General features: G+C 37.1%; 1 protein-coding gene across 26 annotated transcripts in view; it reads left to right on the forward strand.

The window, feature by feature from the left end:
• The window catches only part of ANK3 (ankyrin 3), a 621742-nt gene that overhangs the window by 467090 nt on the left and 136509 nt on the right, over positions 1-18143 (forward strand). For all 26 annotated transcript variants that reach the window (XM_079136414.1, XM_079136437.1, XM_079136438.1 and 23 more), the window contains 7 exons: positions 2790-2987; positions 4828-4926; positions 7448-7546; positions 9959-10057; positions 12762-12959; positions 14487-14585; positions 14877-14975. In XM_079136414.1, coding sequence (XP_078992540.1) covers positions 2790-2987; positions 4828-4926; positions 7448-7546; positions 9959-10057; positions 12762-12959; positions 14487-14585; positions 14877-14975 — 891 coding nt within the window. The remainder of the gene's footprint in view (positions 1-2789; positions 2988-4827; positions 4927-7447; positions 7547-9958; positions 10058-12761; positions 12960-14486; positions 14586-14876; positions 14976-18143) is intronic.

Consider the following 18143-nt stretch of genomic DNA (forward strand, 5'->3'; position numbering starts at 1 on the left):
ACCTTCTGTTGAGTGGAAAGGGACTATAATCTGATTTGCTGGGTTGGGAAGGGTCTGGAAACCTGACAGCTCCATACACAGACTTTGAACCAGTCCTGCTTTCAGCCCTAAGTCTCATCTTCTAAGGTGCTGCTTTTCTTCATATCCCTATCTTTTGGGAATTTGAGAGGTAAATCAGCTGGTCTTTATTATACCCAGCAATGTGCTGGAGCCAATTGTGCATGTCTCTTCCCAATTTCACATTTGGTAATCACACTGGTAGCTTGAAATTGGTCATAGCAGGGAGTCTGTACACCATGGAAATTGGCAAATGGTACATACACATTGGAGCTTTTCTTTTTCTAAAAGTTGGTGAACATTGGTCAGCATGCCACTGATTGTGAATCTCCACAGACACCCAGATTGCAGCCTTCTCTCTTCTGCTAGATGAATTACAATGGTTAAATCCTCTTTTCATATTCAAAAATGTACAGGCATCACTCATTTGTTATGGTTTCCTTTCCCAATGTGTATATATGAATGTGAAAGCACGCAAACATGTGTTTGCCTTTGTGGATTACACTCTTTAAATTCCTTTACTGCTTTTTGGTGGTGTTTTGGGAGAGGAAAGATACATACATGTATGCGGAATCAGAAGTTACTTCCTGCACTGAGAATGAACTCCTTACCATATTTCTGCTGTGCTCACTGCTTCACCCTCCCTTGTTGCTCACCACCCAGCTTTCTTTTCTTCCTAGGATACACCAATTTTTTTTCTCATTAACTGCGTGGTTTGAGTTCCCTCAGCTTGTCCTAGATCTCTTTGATCTCAGTATGTTCTCCAATTGTAATGTCCTCGGACAGGCCTTTTTTTTGACTTTCCACTCCTCCTATCCCCACCACTTCCCTAAATAAGTATCAGTTGTTTGGATTTTATTTTCTTTGGGTTTGTTAACACCATCATGAAGTTATCTCTTAGATTGTTTTCTTGTTCACTGTGTGGTTTTCTTCAGTATTGTGAAAGTGGGGACTTGTCCAAGTTAAGTGCTGTACCCCTAAGCACCCAACATGCAATTAGGTCTTTAATAAGTATTTGTTGGAAGAGTTTTCAGTAAGGCAGTCTGTCCTGTCCTTCAGGACTTTTGTCATGCTTAGATTCCTCATCCTGGATTCGTATTTTCAGGTGACATGTGTGATATGACCCATTTCCATATGACAGATGATCTTTGCTTTCCTTTGGTCTTTCCCCAAGGACCTGTAAGTTTCCCACCCATTCATCATTATTTCGTATCATTAGAGTTTCTTTTTATCATCAGCTCTGGCTCCCTCTTCTCCACTAAGTCATTTGCTCTCTTAGATTTTGTTTATTCCATGTTTTCCTCTAGGACTCTATCAAAACATAAAGCAAAGGAATGTTTTGGCCTGAATCAGCTAGTGCATATGCTCGTGGGTGGCAGTGTCTCAAATGGGAAACGTTCCCACCCTTTGTTGCACCTTAGTTTCTACTTTGGTTCAAAATGTTTCAGGGGAATTTTTCAGACAGAAATATCCTGATTGACAGTGTATGAAATCTTTAAATTTACAAAAATACTTATTAAGCATTTCTTATACATGCAGAGCTCTCTTGCTGGGCAATATGGAAAATAATAAACCTCCTGCCTTCAAGAGAGGTAGATAGTTGAAATATGTGATAATGAGCGAATAATGCCATGAGGGTGGCCAAAGGAGGGATTACATTTTTTTATCTCACCTTGAACTCCTTTTTTATATCATTCATTGATAAAGTAGGAGAAAATAAGCTGGCCCAGAGAAGTCAGAAACACCTGCTTCATTGTACATATTTGATATATCATTACTTTCAAAACTGATTGATGACGATGTTTTTGGAAACTCAATTTGCTGTCATTACTTTTTCTCCCAAAATTTGTTATATTTCAGTAATTAATAGAGCTTCTCTTGGTAAATGGATTCTCTAGGATTTCCTTTGCTGCCATACATATGTATTTATATTTGTGTGTATGTGCTGGGGATTGAACCCCAGGCCTGGAATATTCTAAGCATGTGTTCTGCCGCTGAGCTATAGCCTCCAACCCCATGCTAAAAGTTTTTTGGGGGGCAGGGGGGTGTTTGAAGGTTTTGGTAAAAAAACAAAAGGGGGAGTTGTTTACCTTTGACCATGTTTATGTCTTCTTTGATCTCTTTAAATGAATTTTCAACTCATTCATACTGTACATGATTGTTATTAAAACCCAGTTGATTTAAACTAAGGTGTTAGTTGGCCAGCACCTTGCCTTTCCTCTGCATAGACACATGGGGGCACCAGATTTATAGAAATGGGAAGTTTTCCTCAGTGTTGGTGTAAGAAGAAGTGTGTGGCAGTCAGATCTTTTTTAAAAAGAAAATCAAATCAATATAGTGTTCAAAATCAAGCATTAATAATCAATAAAGCAAATAAATACCAATCCAGTGACTCAGTGACTGCCAATCTGTTCTTGCCTTTAATTTTTCCTTTCAGTCTTAAATAGGAATTCCTGTTCATTCAGAATACTGTAAATTCTGGCCCCTGATAAAATTCTTACTTCTTCTAAATCAGGAAAATAAATCATCCTTAATAATTCATTATCAATTGATACGAGAAGTAGGAGGACCAGTTTTTAAAGCAGCTGGAGTTCAAAACAGTGTCAAAAACTTTTTAAAACATAGGGTATTTCCATGTGAGAAACTAGAGTTTTCATGTGTTTATACTTGTGTTAGGAACATTTGTGTTTAAAATGTAAAACAATGAACTCTGATTTATCTATGTGTTACAGAATGGGTTGTCTCCATTGCACATGGCCACGCAAGGGGATCATTTAAACTGTGTCCAGCTTCTCCTCCAGCATAATGTACCTGTGGATGATGTCACCAACGACTACTTGACTGCCCTACATGTGGCTGCCCACTGTGGCCATTACAAAGTCGCCAAGGTTCTCTTGGATAAGAAAGCTAACCCCAATGCCAAAGCCCTGGTGAGTGTCTCCACCAGTGTGTCCACTCTGAGCTGTCTCGCTGGCAACATGCCACCTCACATGTGAAGAGGTTGCTTTCATGGAGGCAAAAATGGAAGGTGTTCTTTAAGTCAGATATGTTTTTTGCCAATGTTTTCAAAATGCCCTTCTTAGAATTTTATAGAACCTTCTATTTCTGATGTGAACAAAGCTGATGGAGTTCCATTGTTAACTCTTCAGTGTCACACTTGTGATTCTTTCATATAAATGAAATCCAAGGACTGTACAACTTATAAAAAGACTGAAATGGTCAACCTCAACTTACGATTGATAAAGTTATACTTCTTTTTGAGTAAAGAGATTTTTTTTTCTTAGATCTAAAAGCATGAGGCAAAATGATTTTAAAAAGAAAAAAAAAACAAAAACCTCTACATAGAAATACATGAGCTAAAATTTTATGTGGTCCTTAACAAAAAGTTGCTTGTCATTTTCATCTTTCCTTTGCCCATCAAAATGTTGGTCTAATTTGCAGCCTTAACTCCTAAAATAATTTGCTCTTTTAACCCTTAGCTGGGCTGTATTTTGATTTTGTCAGCATGACAGTGCTTGTTGTCTTTGCAAAGATAAACAGTCCCAACTTAGTAAACTATTTAAATTTAGTTCAGAATAAGCACCCATGCATAGGGGGGAAAAAGAACACAATTTTAGGGAAAGCATGCACAATTTAGTAATTTTGAGGTAAAACCTGACATGGAGTCAACCCTTTCAGGAAGGTCTCTGCTCCTTTCCAAATGGTACAGTTGTCTGAATGGATCTTAATGCCTCCAGAGTTCTGAGAGCTCTGAAATTCAGAGGGGCAGCAAAGAATGAGAAGCAGGAACTCTCCAGACCTCAGATAACTGCATTTTAATTCTCAGAGCTCTTATCCAGTTAGTATTTCAAGAACTGTTGAACTGTTCAGTGTGTCAAATGTATCTGAATTCTCAGAAGGGAGGAAAAGAAATTAGCAATCATGACTCATTTTTCCATACAAGAAAAAAAAAGTCTTAAAACAGGGTGTGGGCTGTCATTCTCATTTTCCTATGACTCTGAAGATTTCACAACATATGGAGGTTGTAACCAGTCATTCTGTCATGGACTATGGCCAGAGAAATGGTCTCAGGAACCTCCCTGAAGGCACCAGCAATGACTTTGACCTAAGTGTTCATTTTGGACCTGGTATATGATAGGTCTCCATTAGTGGCTGAAGTATTTCACACAGTGAGACTGTTACTGGACTGGATAATTTGGTAGATAGTTTTGTTAAAAAGCAGATTATTTCATGAGATTCAATATTAAAGCAAATGGTCCAAGGAATGTTGAACTATTCAAATTTCTACTTCCTTGGACTAAGCACCAACTTGACTCTTAAAGCTTGAGAATAAATGGAAACATTTTAGAACTGGTCTTGTAGTTATGCTAAAACACAGCAGGAAGTCAGAATAGGCAAATAGGGGAAGTTTATAAGGATACATATTTGGGTCAAACTGCCTTTACTGTGTTTGAAGTGAGATAGAAGAGGGACGTTCTTTGGAAGAGTAAATGCCAAATTAGTAAGAAAGTGATGACTACTTCACCTTAGCTACCAGGAGATTGTGACCAATATCTACTTCCTGTTCACAACTACCAGGGCACCTTGAGTTCCTAGGAGCCACTATACTACCTGTGCTCCCAGAGAAGGATCAATATTGTTTGATCCCTCATAGTTTGTTTAATTTTACATCTTCATAAGTCAGCATTTTAGCAAAAATATTTCACTGCACATGACGAGAATGAATTTCAATGGAATGTAGTCACACAGATTCATATTTGTCCCTTGCAGAATGGCTTTACCCCTCTTCATATTGCCTGCAAAAAGAATCGAATTAAAGTAATGGAACTCCTTCTGAAACATGGTGCATCCATCCAAGCTGTAACTGAGGTGAGAGGAATGGGATTTCTGGGTTTCCTGAGGTACTGAGAGAATAGATGGAATTCCAGTGCCAAGCCCAGGGACCAGCTAGTTCTGTTCATGTGTCATTGCCACAGACCACATTCAAAACTCCTCAGGAAAAGGGTTTCCAGGCCTTAGAAGGAGCAGATAGGAGTGTGTGTGGTTGGGAACAAATGCATCCCCTGACTAGAAATACAACCCAGAACACACACTGCAGGTGTTCTAGGTTGAACATATGAAACCTTATAATGTAGTGCTTCCCTAGTGGAGGTGACTTTGTCCCCTAAGAACCATTTGGCAATGACTGGAGGTACTCTGAGTTGTTACAACTGGATAGTACTGCTCTTGCCTCTTGAATAGAGGCCAGGGATGCTGCTAAACATTTTGCAAGGTACAAGATATCCTCCTACAACTATAAATAATTACCTGACTCAAAAGGTCAGATGCACCAAAGTTGAGAAACCCTGTGTACCCATGACCTGTATTTTTGTAAAGCAGGGGTTAATCTGCTGCAAAGCTCAAAATTAATGAAACACAGAGTTGCCAAAATCAGAAGGACTAGCTCTAGATTTCTTTCACATGAACCAACTCAGAAATGACCCATCAGAATCAGAGCTCAGTCTTCAATATGGTGAACGCAGACTGGCCTTTTTCCCTCCAGATTTGTCCCACCCTCCACAGATCTGGGCCACCTTCTCCAGGAAACTTTCCCTTAACTCTTGGTCTGAACTAGTTGCTACTTCTAGGGACAGTCATCCCAACCTGTATGTGTTTCTATTAAAACACTTATCTAGCTCTCTTGCTCTTGACCCAGCCTCTCCTCTTTGGCCCCAGAAACTTCAGGCTCCCTGAAGGCAGGCTGAGTTTTTCTGGTCTTCACACACCCACAGTGCCTGGCCCATGCATAAAGTTTAATTGAATGCTTGATGCTTGACATGAAGGTTAAAGTCTAGTAATTGTTGCTTGGCTTCATGTTATTACCTGTGAATGGAATATTTGCCTTTCATTTGTAACACTAGTAATTTTTTAAATATTAAATGGTTAAAATACTAATTCCAGTTTGATGTTTTATCAGATTTATGACTTCAAGTTAGGCAACCTGTTATTTTAAGTATAAAATAGTAAGTTTATTCTCAGTGCATGGAAACCCTTTTTAAAGATCAAAATAGACTCAGATAAAAGATTGACTGATGTTTGAATAAGTGTCCAGAGAGGCTGGCCAGTGATGAGAAGTTTCTGTTGCCACCCTGTGCTCCCTAAGAACTTCAAAAGGCTGTTCAGACCCAGACATTGCCTGGTACAAGTTCTAAGGACTCCCCCTGCTGATGGAAAAAGGTGCCAAACTGTAGAAAAATTCTTTTCTTGAATTTTCCCTATCTGAAATCTGTGCAGTCAGAATTATTCCTCTTCTTTTACTTAACTTCTGTATATATTTCCTTTCATATTTTTGACAACTCTCAAATTTCTCTTGAGATTAGTTATCCCATTATCTTCCTTTAAAAAAAAAAGGTAAGCTTTTTCTAGCCATATTAATTTTTTAAATCAAATTATAGTGTTCATCTTGTAAGCTTAATTAAGTTCTGAAAAATAAAAGTGGAATCATGTCATATAAAAAGCACAAGTAAATTGTAATGTTTAACAAGATTATTGACTTGAGATTTTAATCCTCTTTTTTGCTTATCCACTCTATTTCACACAGCTGTGGGCATATTTGATATAAAATACTCTGGTATCAATAAATGCTGCTTTATGCCAAATAGGGTTTGCTTTTTTTTTCTTTTAGGGGGATGGGCGGCACCCATGCATGCATTTGGGATTTGAAGCAAACAAAAAAAAAAAAAAGGCGCCTTGTTTAGTGACCATTGTGATATTTGCCCTAATTATATTACCTTAATTCATAATACTTGTAGAAGTAACAAAGTAAACGACAAACTGTTAATGTTGATTTGCTCATTCATTAGAGGACTGACTTTGTGTTCGGTACCCTGCCTTTGACATGTAATACTCAGTTTATTCTGAGTGCATGGGAATTCTCTTTAAATCTCAGAATAGAATTTGGAACAAGTTAATTTCTTACTGATGTGTACATAATCATTCTGCACCCCCCCAAAATATATATATATATATATACATATATATATGTGTATATATATATATATATATGTATACTTATATGCTTATATGGATAAAGAAGGGCAACTAACAAAGGAAAAAAATCCTCTGAGGTATTTCTCTTGCATTTTCTTTTCTTAGAGCAATACGAAAAGTGTGAACTTTACTTTACTGGGCATGACATAATCACAGAACTCACTTTAGTCAAGTGATGAGCATGTATTCACATATTTGCCTTATAGAATCTGTGATATAATGGTAACTGTCCTGATATCTTTTAATCTGATCACTAAACTTGTTAAGATGAAGGGATGGATGGGAGGTTGGATGGAAGATAGGCACACAAACTCTTTTAGTGATAAGCCAACAAATCAACATTTCCTTCCTTTCCACTTAGTCGGGCCTTACCCCTATCCACGTTGCTGCCTTCATGGGGCATGTAAATATCGTATCACAACTAATGCATCACGGAGCTTCACCAAACACCACCAATGTGGTAAGTATTCTTTTAATAAAGAAGGTTCAATTGTGAATATTTAAGAAACTGACAAAGGTTGTTTTTATTTGCTTATTCTTTATTATGCTTAAAATAATTGCTATTTGGAGTTGGGGTTGTGGCTCAGTGGTAGAGCACTTGCCTAGCATATGTGAGGTACTGAGTTCAATTCTCAGCACCACATACAAATAAATGAATAAAATAAAGGTCCATCAACAACTAAAGACATTTAAAATAATAATAATAATTGCTATTTAATTTGACCACTTAATAGAATTTGGGAATTACCTCTGCTTTCCTTTACTTTGAAGACAAGAAGCAGTCAGTTGCTAGTTGGCCACAAATTGTTAGAATTTATGGACTATGTCCATTAGTATTACAAGTACATTACTACTGTATGTTACATTTTCAAAGATTAAGCATTTAGGCAAATTCTTCTATAACTGAAACAGTAAAAAAAATGAGGTTAAGAAAAGCAGTAAAATGTTGAAGAGGTGGTTCAAACACTATCACCATTTATATAAAGAACCAATTGCAGGTAACTTCAAAGTGATCTCTATTAAGTTTGCTTCATTACGTTACAGCAAACCTATGGAATTGAATTTTTAGGTTTTCCAGTGGCACCGTTTTCCTACAATAAGCATTGTTGTCAAACCCAAGAGACTCACTTCAGAGTAAATATCAGAGCAGTAACTTACACCCTAGGTGTACATGTAGAATTTGACATTGCTTTATAGAATTTCAAATATGATATTACAGTGTTAGCACACTGGATCACAAGTATTAGAAAACTCACTGGATTCATGAACACTAAAGAAGTAAAAATAAATAATATCTGGAGAGAAGGGATAAGCCGTGAAGTCTTGCAAACTCACCTTGAGGGGATCCTCACCTGTAGGACTACATATTTTCTAGAATTTCTAACTAGCACATTCACAGATAGAAACAGACCAGTTTCGCAGTTGAAATATAATCTACTAAATCTGAAGTTATAAGTGAGTTATGTTTTCCTTCATAAAGAGAACACAGGGTAATAAACTAAACAACATCCTCAATATCTTTGCCATAAACACAGTAATAAGTTTCCTGTGAGATCTGTCTTCCTCTGTCCTTCCATGCAAATAGATGACCCATTATACAAAGTTTAATTTATGAAAACAAAATATTAGTAGGCATCACTTGTGTGAAAAATCAAATAAAATTTTGATTTTTATTACTTTTACATTTCAGTGTAGCCATGTTTTCTATCTCATTTTCATTTTTATTAAGTAAATAATCTGAATTAAATCTATTTGGTGAAAAATGTGGGAAGGGATGGTCCACTGGCAAAATGACCCGCTGGGATAATGCCAAGGACTAAGATATTTATCTGTTTAGATAAAGCAGGGGATGCAAAGCAACCATAGAAGAGCCTAGTCTGGCCTGTGGGCATGTTCTTGTGCCCACATTTTAGTCAGCTTTTTTGTTGCTGTGACTGAAACACCTGAGAGGAGCAATTTTAGGAGGAAAAGTTTATTGGGTGCTCATGGTTTCAGAGGTATCAGTCCATAGAGGACTTCCTCTGTTGCTCTATGTCTGAGTGAGGTGGACCATCATGGTGGAAGAGGAAAGCAGCTCAGGACATTACAATAAGGAAGCAGAGAAAGAGTTCACTCATCAGGGACAAAATATATACCCCAAAGGCAGGCCTCCAATACCCACTTCCTCCAGCCACACCCTACCTGCCTACAGTTACCACCCAGTTAATCCCTATTAATGGATTAATGCACTGATTAGGTTAAAGCTCTCATGACCCCCTCATTTCACCTCTAAACTTTTTTGCATTGTCACACACATGAGCTTTTGGGGGACACCTAATATCTAAACCATAACACCATGCAATGTTTTGTTTTTAATTCTGATTTTGTAATCAGCATTCTTATTAAGAATTGAGAAGTTTACACAAATATCCAGACTGCCAATCAATTTTTTTGATAGCACAAAGGTGTGGCATGATAGGGTTGGCATCCTAAAGAGTGACAACAGCAATCTACAGCTGCAAGGTGGTGGCTGCCCCCTTTAGGAAACGTGTGGGACTCTCTTGTTAAGTTTTCCCTACCTATTCTGCTTCATTGACATACTATTCTACTCCGCCTCTGTGAGCGTTCACCTTTTCAACCCTAATAAGGCTATACTGTAGATTACATTTCTGATACTGTTAGTGATAAAACTCCCTAGGGTTACACCAAAGTTCTTGCCACTGTGGATCAGATTCCTATGAAAATTTTTATGTATTTGATATCTTATCTTTTCAATAAGAAAGTCCTTAAAGAGGTCATTGTTTTTTAAAGTTCATCATAAACTTTATGCCAAATAAAACAAGGCAAACATTTTCAGAGCTTCAGTTAATTTATTTTGGCTCATGTTCCCCAGAGAGGAGAAACAGCATTGCATATGGCAGCTCGGTCCGGCCAAGCTGAAGTTGTGCGGTATCTGGTACAAGATGGAGCTCAGGTAGAAGCTAAAGCTAAGGTATGTGCAATATATGAAAACATTTACTATTTGAGGAAAAAAATCTTGCATTTTAATAAAACCTTTAGACATATACATGCTGTCTCTCAACACCATTTTAAAGTAATGAACAAACCCCAATAACAAGTTTCTACCCAAGTAATGTAAAAAAATCCCTTCTCTCCATATTTGTTCATTCAATTATTTAATATAATTAAACAGAATAAGAATATTATGCCAGAAACTGCCTTTGGGACATTTGCTAGTCCCTAACAGATTAGGAACCAGATCCAGACTTAGTCCAGAGTTTTTCACACTGCATGGAAAAAGGTTTATGTGGAAATATTCTAGAACAAGCACAACTTAGAAGCATGGTTAAATGTTTTGATTGATTTGCATGTCAGCTGGCACAGTGACAAAAGGAAAATGGATGATATTATTTTTCTCTTAATTGTGACACTATAATCCCTGAGACCCAGATTAGAGCCACTTCAGAGATCTACCTTTACATGTAAAAAAAAAAAAAAGGTCAAGGTTGACTTAGGATGCTTCCTAGTCTACCTTGTGTTTAGTCTCTAGTATAAACCTACTTCTAAGTTTTGGGATGGATAGTTGGTCTGATTATCAGAATGGCAGTTCAAGTCAAAAATCATAATAAATACATAAAAACCTTAACCATTTAATTTTTATTTATAATATATAAATTTTTATGGCCTAGATTCAGGTTAATTAGAAAACAAGCACATTTGTGAAACAATTTGAGTATAGAATATTTCTAGATTTTTATAATTTTCCCCCAGTGTATTCAGCTATCTCACTCATAGCTAATTTAACCAGAAATTTTTAATAAACTTATATCAAGGCCCTGAGACTTTCAACTTATTCCTAGGGAAAAATAAAGTTTTCCTCTCATACTAATATTTACCTATTACATATTGTTTAATTATATGATTAAAGTAATACAAATAGGACAATGTAGTAAAATGGTTAGTCATGTGTACTGGCATGGGAACAAACCACTGGATCTTTAGAAACATGAAATCCACAGTGAATGCAAAAGTTGTAATAAACCTCAAATGTCTAGTGTACCATGGGCTAGTGTACAGATGGTGGGTCCCATACATGATCTGGAAACAGATGTCAGCAAGCTCTTCCAATAAAGAGGTTGACAGTAAATATTTCAGACTTTGCAGGGTGCACTCACTGTCACAGCTTCACAACTCTACCATTGTAGTGCCAAAGCAGTGGCAGACATCCACGAATGGACATGACTGTGTCCCAATAAACTTTATTTACAAAATAATCGGTGGCAGCTAGATGTGGCACCTGCATTTTAGTTTGCTGACCCCTGATGTAGAGGGTTTTGTTTATTTCTCTAAACTGGTTAAGTGGAATGTCTAAGAGAAGCTGTAATCTACCACAGATTATAAGAAACCTCATATTCATGAGTCTGTTAGTTACATATCAAACATCATGTCTAGGGAATGGTTTCACTCACACACTAAAATAAAATAGAATTTATACATGTTATTTCATTAAGGAGGTAGCATGTGTAATTGTCAAGGACCTGTTCTCAACCAGACTGCCTGCCCTTGAATCTTGGTTCACAATTTAGTAACTTTGTAACATCAATTTCATTAACATCCATGTGTTACATTTTCTCATCTAAAGTCCCCATATAGAAAGTGGGAATAATGATTGTTGCAATTCATAGGATTATTGTGAAGATGAATGAAATAATATAGGTGAAGTATTTCAAACAGAACCTGGGAAACAGTAGGCACTCAGGAGGTATTTAGTGATGATAGTGGCAAAAATAGAAGGAGAAATTTTTCTTTGGTGCCTGTCATTTTCTGTTTTTGATATTCCTCTTGTTCTTTTGGGCATTTCTTCTTACTTCTCTATTGCCTCCTACTGATTACATAGCCCCTTTAACATTGACTTTGACCCCCATACAAAACAGTGAACTTTATTCTATACTCTACCTTCCTCTAGCTTAAAATATTTACCTAAACTTTTATCACATTTCAGTAGGGAATTTCTCTTTGGAAGACTCACAAGCATCTTTGGGCAAATTAGGAAGAAGTGGCACTTGGGGATAAAGGCCTAAGGGTAAAGCATTTGGTAAACACTTTATGCTTTTGGGTGAACTGTAACAACAAGGCCCTCCATTCTGGGCGTATGCACACCAGGATGTATGACTTGGTACCAGGGTATTGGCTTCCATCATCCCTCTTGGCTGGGAACCTTTGCACTTGAACACCTGCACTGCTGGAGACTCCCTTTCTATTCCTTTGCTTTTAGCAGTGAGAAGGCAAGTACCAATAAAACCATTCATTCCTTGAGTGCATAACAAGTGGTACAGATATAATAACCCTCTCAGGTATGTGAGTTTTACTAGAATCCATTCTTTTATCTCCCAAAAAAGGAGTTACTAGAGGTTAAAAATTGATACTCCATGGCATGTAGTAGCAGGGATAATCTATAGAGAGACCCACCTTTCAGTTTTCATATTAATAGATCACTCCAAGGATATTTAAGGAGCTTAGATCCACCATCCCACATTTTTAAACCTTGTAGGAAAAGATAAATGAGATTCCTATTAACATTGAATCAAAGAGTGTAATGTGTCTCCACCATCAAACAGCTAATGTTCCCTGAATTTTTCATATGGCACCATTGTTTTCTGAGTTCATCAGTCTCACATTTCTACCTTGCCGTTTAGGATGACCAAACCCCACTCCACATTTCAGCCCGACTGGGGAAGGCAGATATAGTACAACAGCTATTGCAACAAGGAGCATCTCCAAATGCAGCCACAACTTCTGGGTATACCCCACTCCATCTTTCAGCCCGAGAGGGGCATGAGGATGTAGCCGCATTCCTTTTGGATCATGGAGCATCTTTATCTATAACAACAAAGGTAGGAAAACAAATTTCAGAATCTTCCTGGGTCCCCCTAAAACATGCTCCTCAAGGCTCCCTGCATGTAACAGGTACAGAGCTGCACAACATCATCTATACTTGGGATTGTAGGGTAATCATTAACATGGCCAGTAAAACCCTGGTGTGCAGGAGGGTAGTTCTTTGTATCTTGGGAAGGTTTTTATTTTGATCTTAAGTTTCTCAGTACATGACCTTGTCATGAAACTTTACTGATATCCAAAATTGGAAATTTCTTGCAGTCTGTATAATAACTTGGTAGTTTGAAAACATAACAACCAATTTCTTGTATTGAGACCCAGTACTGAAACCACATTATCAAAACTCAGTTGATGGATGCTTTTAAAAAAAACTTTCCAATCAAGAGTTATATTTTTTGTTTTTATTTGTTGTTTTTATGCTTTTTATCAACATTGTTGTTATATTTGACTTATGGTTCAATTTTTTTTAACTCTGATATCTTACAGTAATAGCCTGGTCCACAGTTGTTCTGCATGTATGGAACACAAAATTTGGAGCGCATTTTTCTTGTGATACTATATAAGCCTAGCAAGTGTAATAGCAAGATGAATTAGTCTATGGCATGTGTGAAAAAACTTGTAATAGGCATTGCAGTCTCTTATTAGGATACAGATACAAAGGATTAATATGTAATCAATGCAGAAGATAATTACAGATACTTAGAAAACCATCTGAATAAATGATAACTACCTCAAACTTTATCTCCCATGATTCTTTGGCCTCTTAAACAAAGTTGAGATGCAAGTTCCTGGATGTCATGTCATATGCAAATCAGAATAATGGGTGATGGTTTTGGGGTGCCCCTGGCCTTCCACCATATCAGCCGCCCATTGGCTCTAGTCTGCTACAATCTCATGATAACCTTTCAATTCCTGATGCATGCTCAGGACCCACCCTAATTGCGCATGCTGACTGACTGATTGATCCCTAGATGGAAGCATAGAAGAGCAACCAAAAATTGTTAGAATCCAGTTCTTGCATGTGTTATTACTCAGTTCATCTATAGTGGCAAATGTGAAATATTTCCAGTGCCTACTCCCAAAGAGGAGAACATGGATAAGGACATTATGCATATTCATAAAGCAAGTTTCCAATTAGGTGATATGAGATTACAAGAGACCTAGACTTAGGGTGGGTTTTCCCAAACCCTCCAACTTGGATCTGGGTCCCCATAACCTATTCTTCCCACAATGTAAAGCCCAAAAATGGCCACAAATAACTCCAGATTGAGCTCTTAACCTTCGTCCTGGTGATATACCTGATTAGTTCCAAAATTAATGTCATGTTATGGCTCAGTCAGCAGAGGGAGAAAGATTTTCTTGCTGGGTGTTCTGCTTCTCTCTGTTGACAAGGGAACTTGTCTACTAGTCTTGATCCTTACACAGAGGCTTAACCAGTCATCATCATTAGAATAATTTTTCAGTTACAGAAAAGCAATGGCCTATGTCATCTCTGTTGTTCTTTATTTTTCTTTTTCCTTTTTCAGAAAGGATTTACTCCTCTCCATGTGGCAGCAAAATATGGAAAGCTTGAAGTAGCCAATCTCCTGCTACAAAAAAGTGCATCTCCAGATGCTGCTGGGAAGGTATGAGGTCATCAGCCACCTGTATGAGGACATTTCCATTGATAACAAAAAAAGCACTTGCTAATATTCCCCAACAGCCACCTAGATGATAACTAAATTATATTTAAGTTCCAGTAGGATGAAGAATCCTTAGGAAATAGGAGGTGAATGCTTGGTCCAAGTGTTATAGAAGTGGAATATAAATTATGTCCTATGTTATACCTATTCTAATCCTGTTTCCTAAATATAGACCTGGACTCTCATATTAACACACTTTTGACCCTGGTTGTTGTTTTCTGCACGTGTTTTCAGAGCGGACTAACTCCACTGCATGTAGCTGCACATTATGATAATCAGAAAGTGGCCCTTCTGCTTTTGGACCAAGGAGCCTCACCTCATGCAGCGGCAAAGGTACCTGTGACTCACACCATGAAGAGGATGATGGGCAATATCTATCTGTGTGCACATTAACTTTTATTCCCTCTATGCGTAGCACCCTCCTCATATGGAAATCATTTAAAAATCACAGACATAGAAGCTCCTAGGAAATCAGTGCCTTAGGCTAGTTAGTCAACTAATGTTAGTCAATAAATATTTACTTGTCAATTGATTTCCCTTGAAAAATCCAGAACATCCTGAATCCTGGGGAAGAAAAGGAATTGGAGTTCTCTTTAGCCAGATTAAAAACGTAAGCACAGACTGGGGTTACGCAGTAAGAAAGTTCCAATTTGTCAAAATTAGAAAATACATTCTCTGTTTTCCTAGTTATAAAATATTGCTATCAAGTTGTTTATTTGTGTTTTATAAAATGGGTTGAAAGATTTTGTATATGTGTTTTTATTATCACAAGAAGGAATCTTTATTATTGTTAGGGCATTTTGAAGAGTATATATTTTAGATATTTATGAGAAAAAAGAATATGGTGTGTATAACCATTTTATTATTCTGGTATTCTGATTTGAGTGACTAATCCTAAAGAAGAGTTTATTTAAAGATGAATTAATAGAGTGCTATTGGATTAACATATTCCCTATTATTGAGCAGATGATTACAATTAGAGAATGCTTAAATGATGCAAACCACAATATATCTTTAATTATAGTTTTTTATTGGTGCATTATAATTCTACATAATAGTGGGATTCATTGTTACATAGTCATACATGCATATGACATAATTTGGTTAATTTAATTCCCAGAACTTCCCCTTCACCTCCCTTCCACAAACCACAATTTAAATAGTGCCCACTTCTTTACTACATCCTGTTGGTTGAAAAACCCTTTAGTGCTCCTAATGCTTTTTGCCTCTTTGTTTCACTTACATTTTGGGGAAACTTCTGTACTCTCCTTTAAATTTAATGTTTAGATCAAATCAATTGTATACACAGGTAACTAATCTGGGCTGTACTGGGTTACTTAAAAACTTTAAGAAAGTTCTAGTTACTTTCTCCATATGGAAAGTATGTTGTTTTTGTTCTCAGAACCTTTTTTCATACTGTGTGTGTGTGTGTGTGTGTGTGTGTGTGTGTGTGTGTGTGTGTGTACCAACAGTTAAAACCAGGGGAGCTTAACCAGTGAGCCACATCCCCAGCTTTTTTTATTTTTTAATTTTGAGACAGGGTCTAAGTTGCTCAGTGCCTTGCTAAATTGCTGAGGCTGGCTTAGAACTTGCAATCCTCCTGCCTCAGTCTCTGTGCCAGGTTCCCTTTTTTCTTTCCTTTTTTTTTTTTCCTGCAGCTTTAGATGGACAGCATGACTTTATTTTATTTGCTTATTTTTGTATGCGGTATTAAGAACGGAACCCAATGCCTCACACAGGTTAGGCAAGCGCTCTGCCATTGAGCTCCCGCCCCAGTCCTAGGTTCCCTGCGTTCTTAAATCATTTCCTGCCCCCTCCTCTCCAGTACTGTACCCATTGAAGTCAATTCAAAACCAACCTCCTGAACCTGCTTTTCGGGTAAATGTTATCCCTCCCCACCCACTGCCATAATTTCTGACTTTGGCAAATATTTGGTCTATTATGACAAATGTCTATCAAGCCCTGCCATGCTTTAATAAAACTTTACCTTGAAAAGAAAAGAAAAACCATAGCAACATTATCCACAATAGTTAAGAGAAATAGCCCAAGTATCCATCAGTGGATGAATAAATAAAAATGTGAGTTATATATGTATAAACCCACACACGTGAGTGTGTGCACATTCACACAATGGAATATTACTCAGTCTTAGAAAGGACAAATATTGTATGATTCTATTCTTGAGATACACAGAACAGTCACATTTAGAGACAGCAGAAGAATGGTAGTTGTCAGGATAGGTGGAAGGAGGAATGGAAAGTTAGTATTTAAAGGATACAGAGTTTCAATTTAGAAAGATGGAAAAGTTCTGCAGATGGGTGATGGTGATGGTTGGAAAACAATATGAAGGTGCTTATCACTGTACACTTTAAAATGCTTTAAATGTGAAATTTTGTTATGTATATTTTTACCATAATTTTTTAAACATTTTTTTGAGATGCTTGGGATTGAATCCAAGGCCTTGCACATGTAAGAAGTTCTCTACCACTGAGCCAAATCCCAAGCCTTACTATAACTTTAAAGAATTTAATGGAATTTAATGGTTGTTCATTTTATTTCCCTATCCCCATGCATGCAGGTTCCTTGCCTTATAAGTAACCTCAGAGTTGTAGTAGGCAACAATAATCAGTAAATGTCACTCACATGGGAGTAATAATAATGTTGGTACAACTAGTGCCAAGCAGTTTATAATTAACAAAAGTTGTAAGTGTGATATAATGAATCCAATCCATCTTTCTATCCACAAGTAACTCTTACACAGGTCAACAGTTGGTATATTTGTAGTTGATTCCAGCTTTACATTTATCAAACAAGATTTGGTATTCATGGTTCCATATTTTCAAAACATCCTTTGACAAAGAGTTGTAAAGCAGTTCTTTAAATAACTCCTTATAACATCCCATTAGCTTCAGGCATATCTTTTACAGTCAATTAAACACAGACTTTTTTTTTTTTATTGTAAACAAATGGGATATATGTTGTTTCTCTGTTTGTACATGGCGTAAAGGCATACCATTTGTGTAATCATAAATTTACATAGGGTAATGTTGTTTGATTCATTCTGTTATTTTTTCCCTTCCCCCCACCCCTCCCACCCCTCTTTTCCCTCTATACAGTCCTTCCTTCCTCCATTCTTGCCCCCCTCCCTAACCCTAACTCTAACCCTAACACTAACCCCTCCCTCTCCCCATTATGTGTCATCATCCACTTATTAGCGATATCATTCGACCTTTGGTTTTTTGAGATTGGCTTATCTCACTTAGCATGATATTCTCCAATTTCATTCATTTGCCTGCAAATGCCATAATTTTATCATTCTTTATGGCTGAGTAATATTCCATTGTATATATATACCACAGTTTCTTTATCCATTCATCAATTGAAGGACATCTAGGTTGGTTCCACAATCTGGCTATTGTGAATTGAGCAGCTATGAACATTGATGTGGCTGTATCCCTGTAGTATGCTGATTTTAAGTCCTTTGGGTATAGGCCAAGGAGT

The sequence above is a fragment of the Sciurus vulgaris genome (assembly GCF_902686455.1).
Source record: "Sciurus vulgaris genome assembly, chromosome: 4".
Classification (NCBI taxonomy): Eukaryota; Metazoa; Chordata; class Mammalia; order Rodentia; family Sciuridae; genus Sciurus; species Sciurus vulgaris.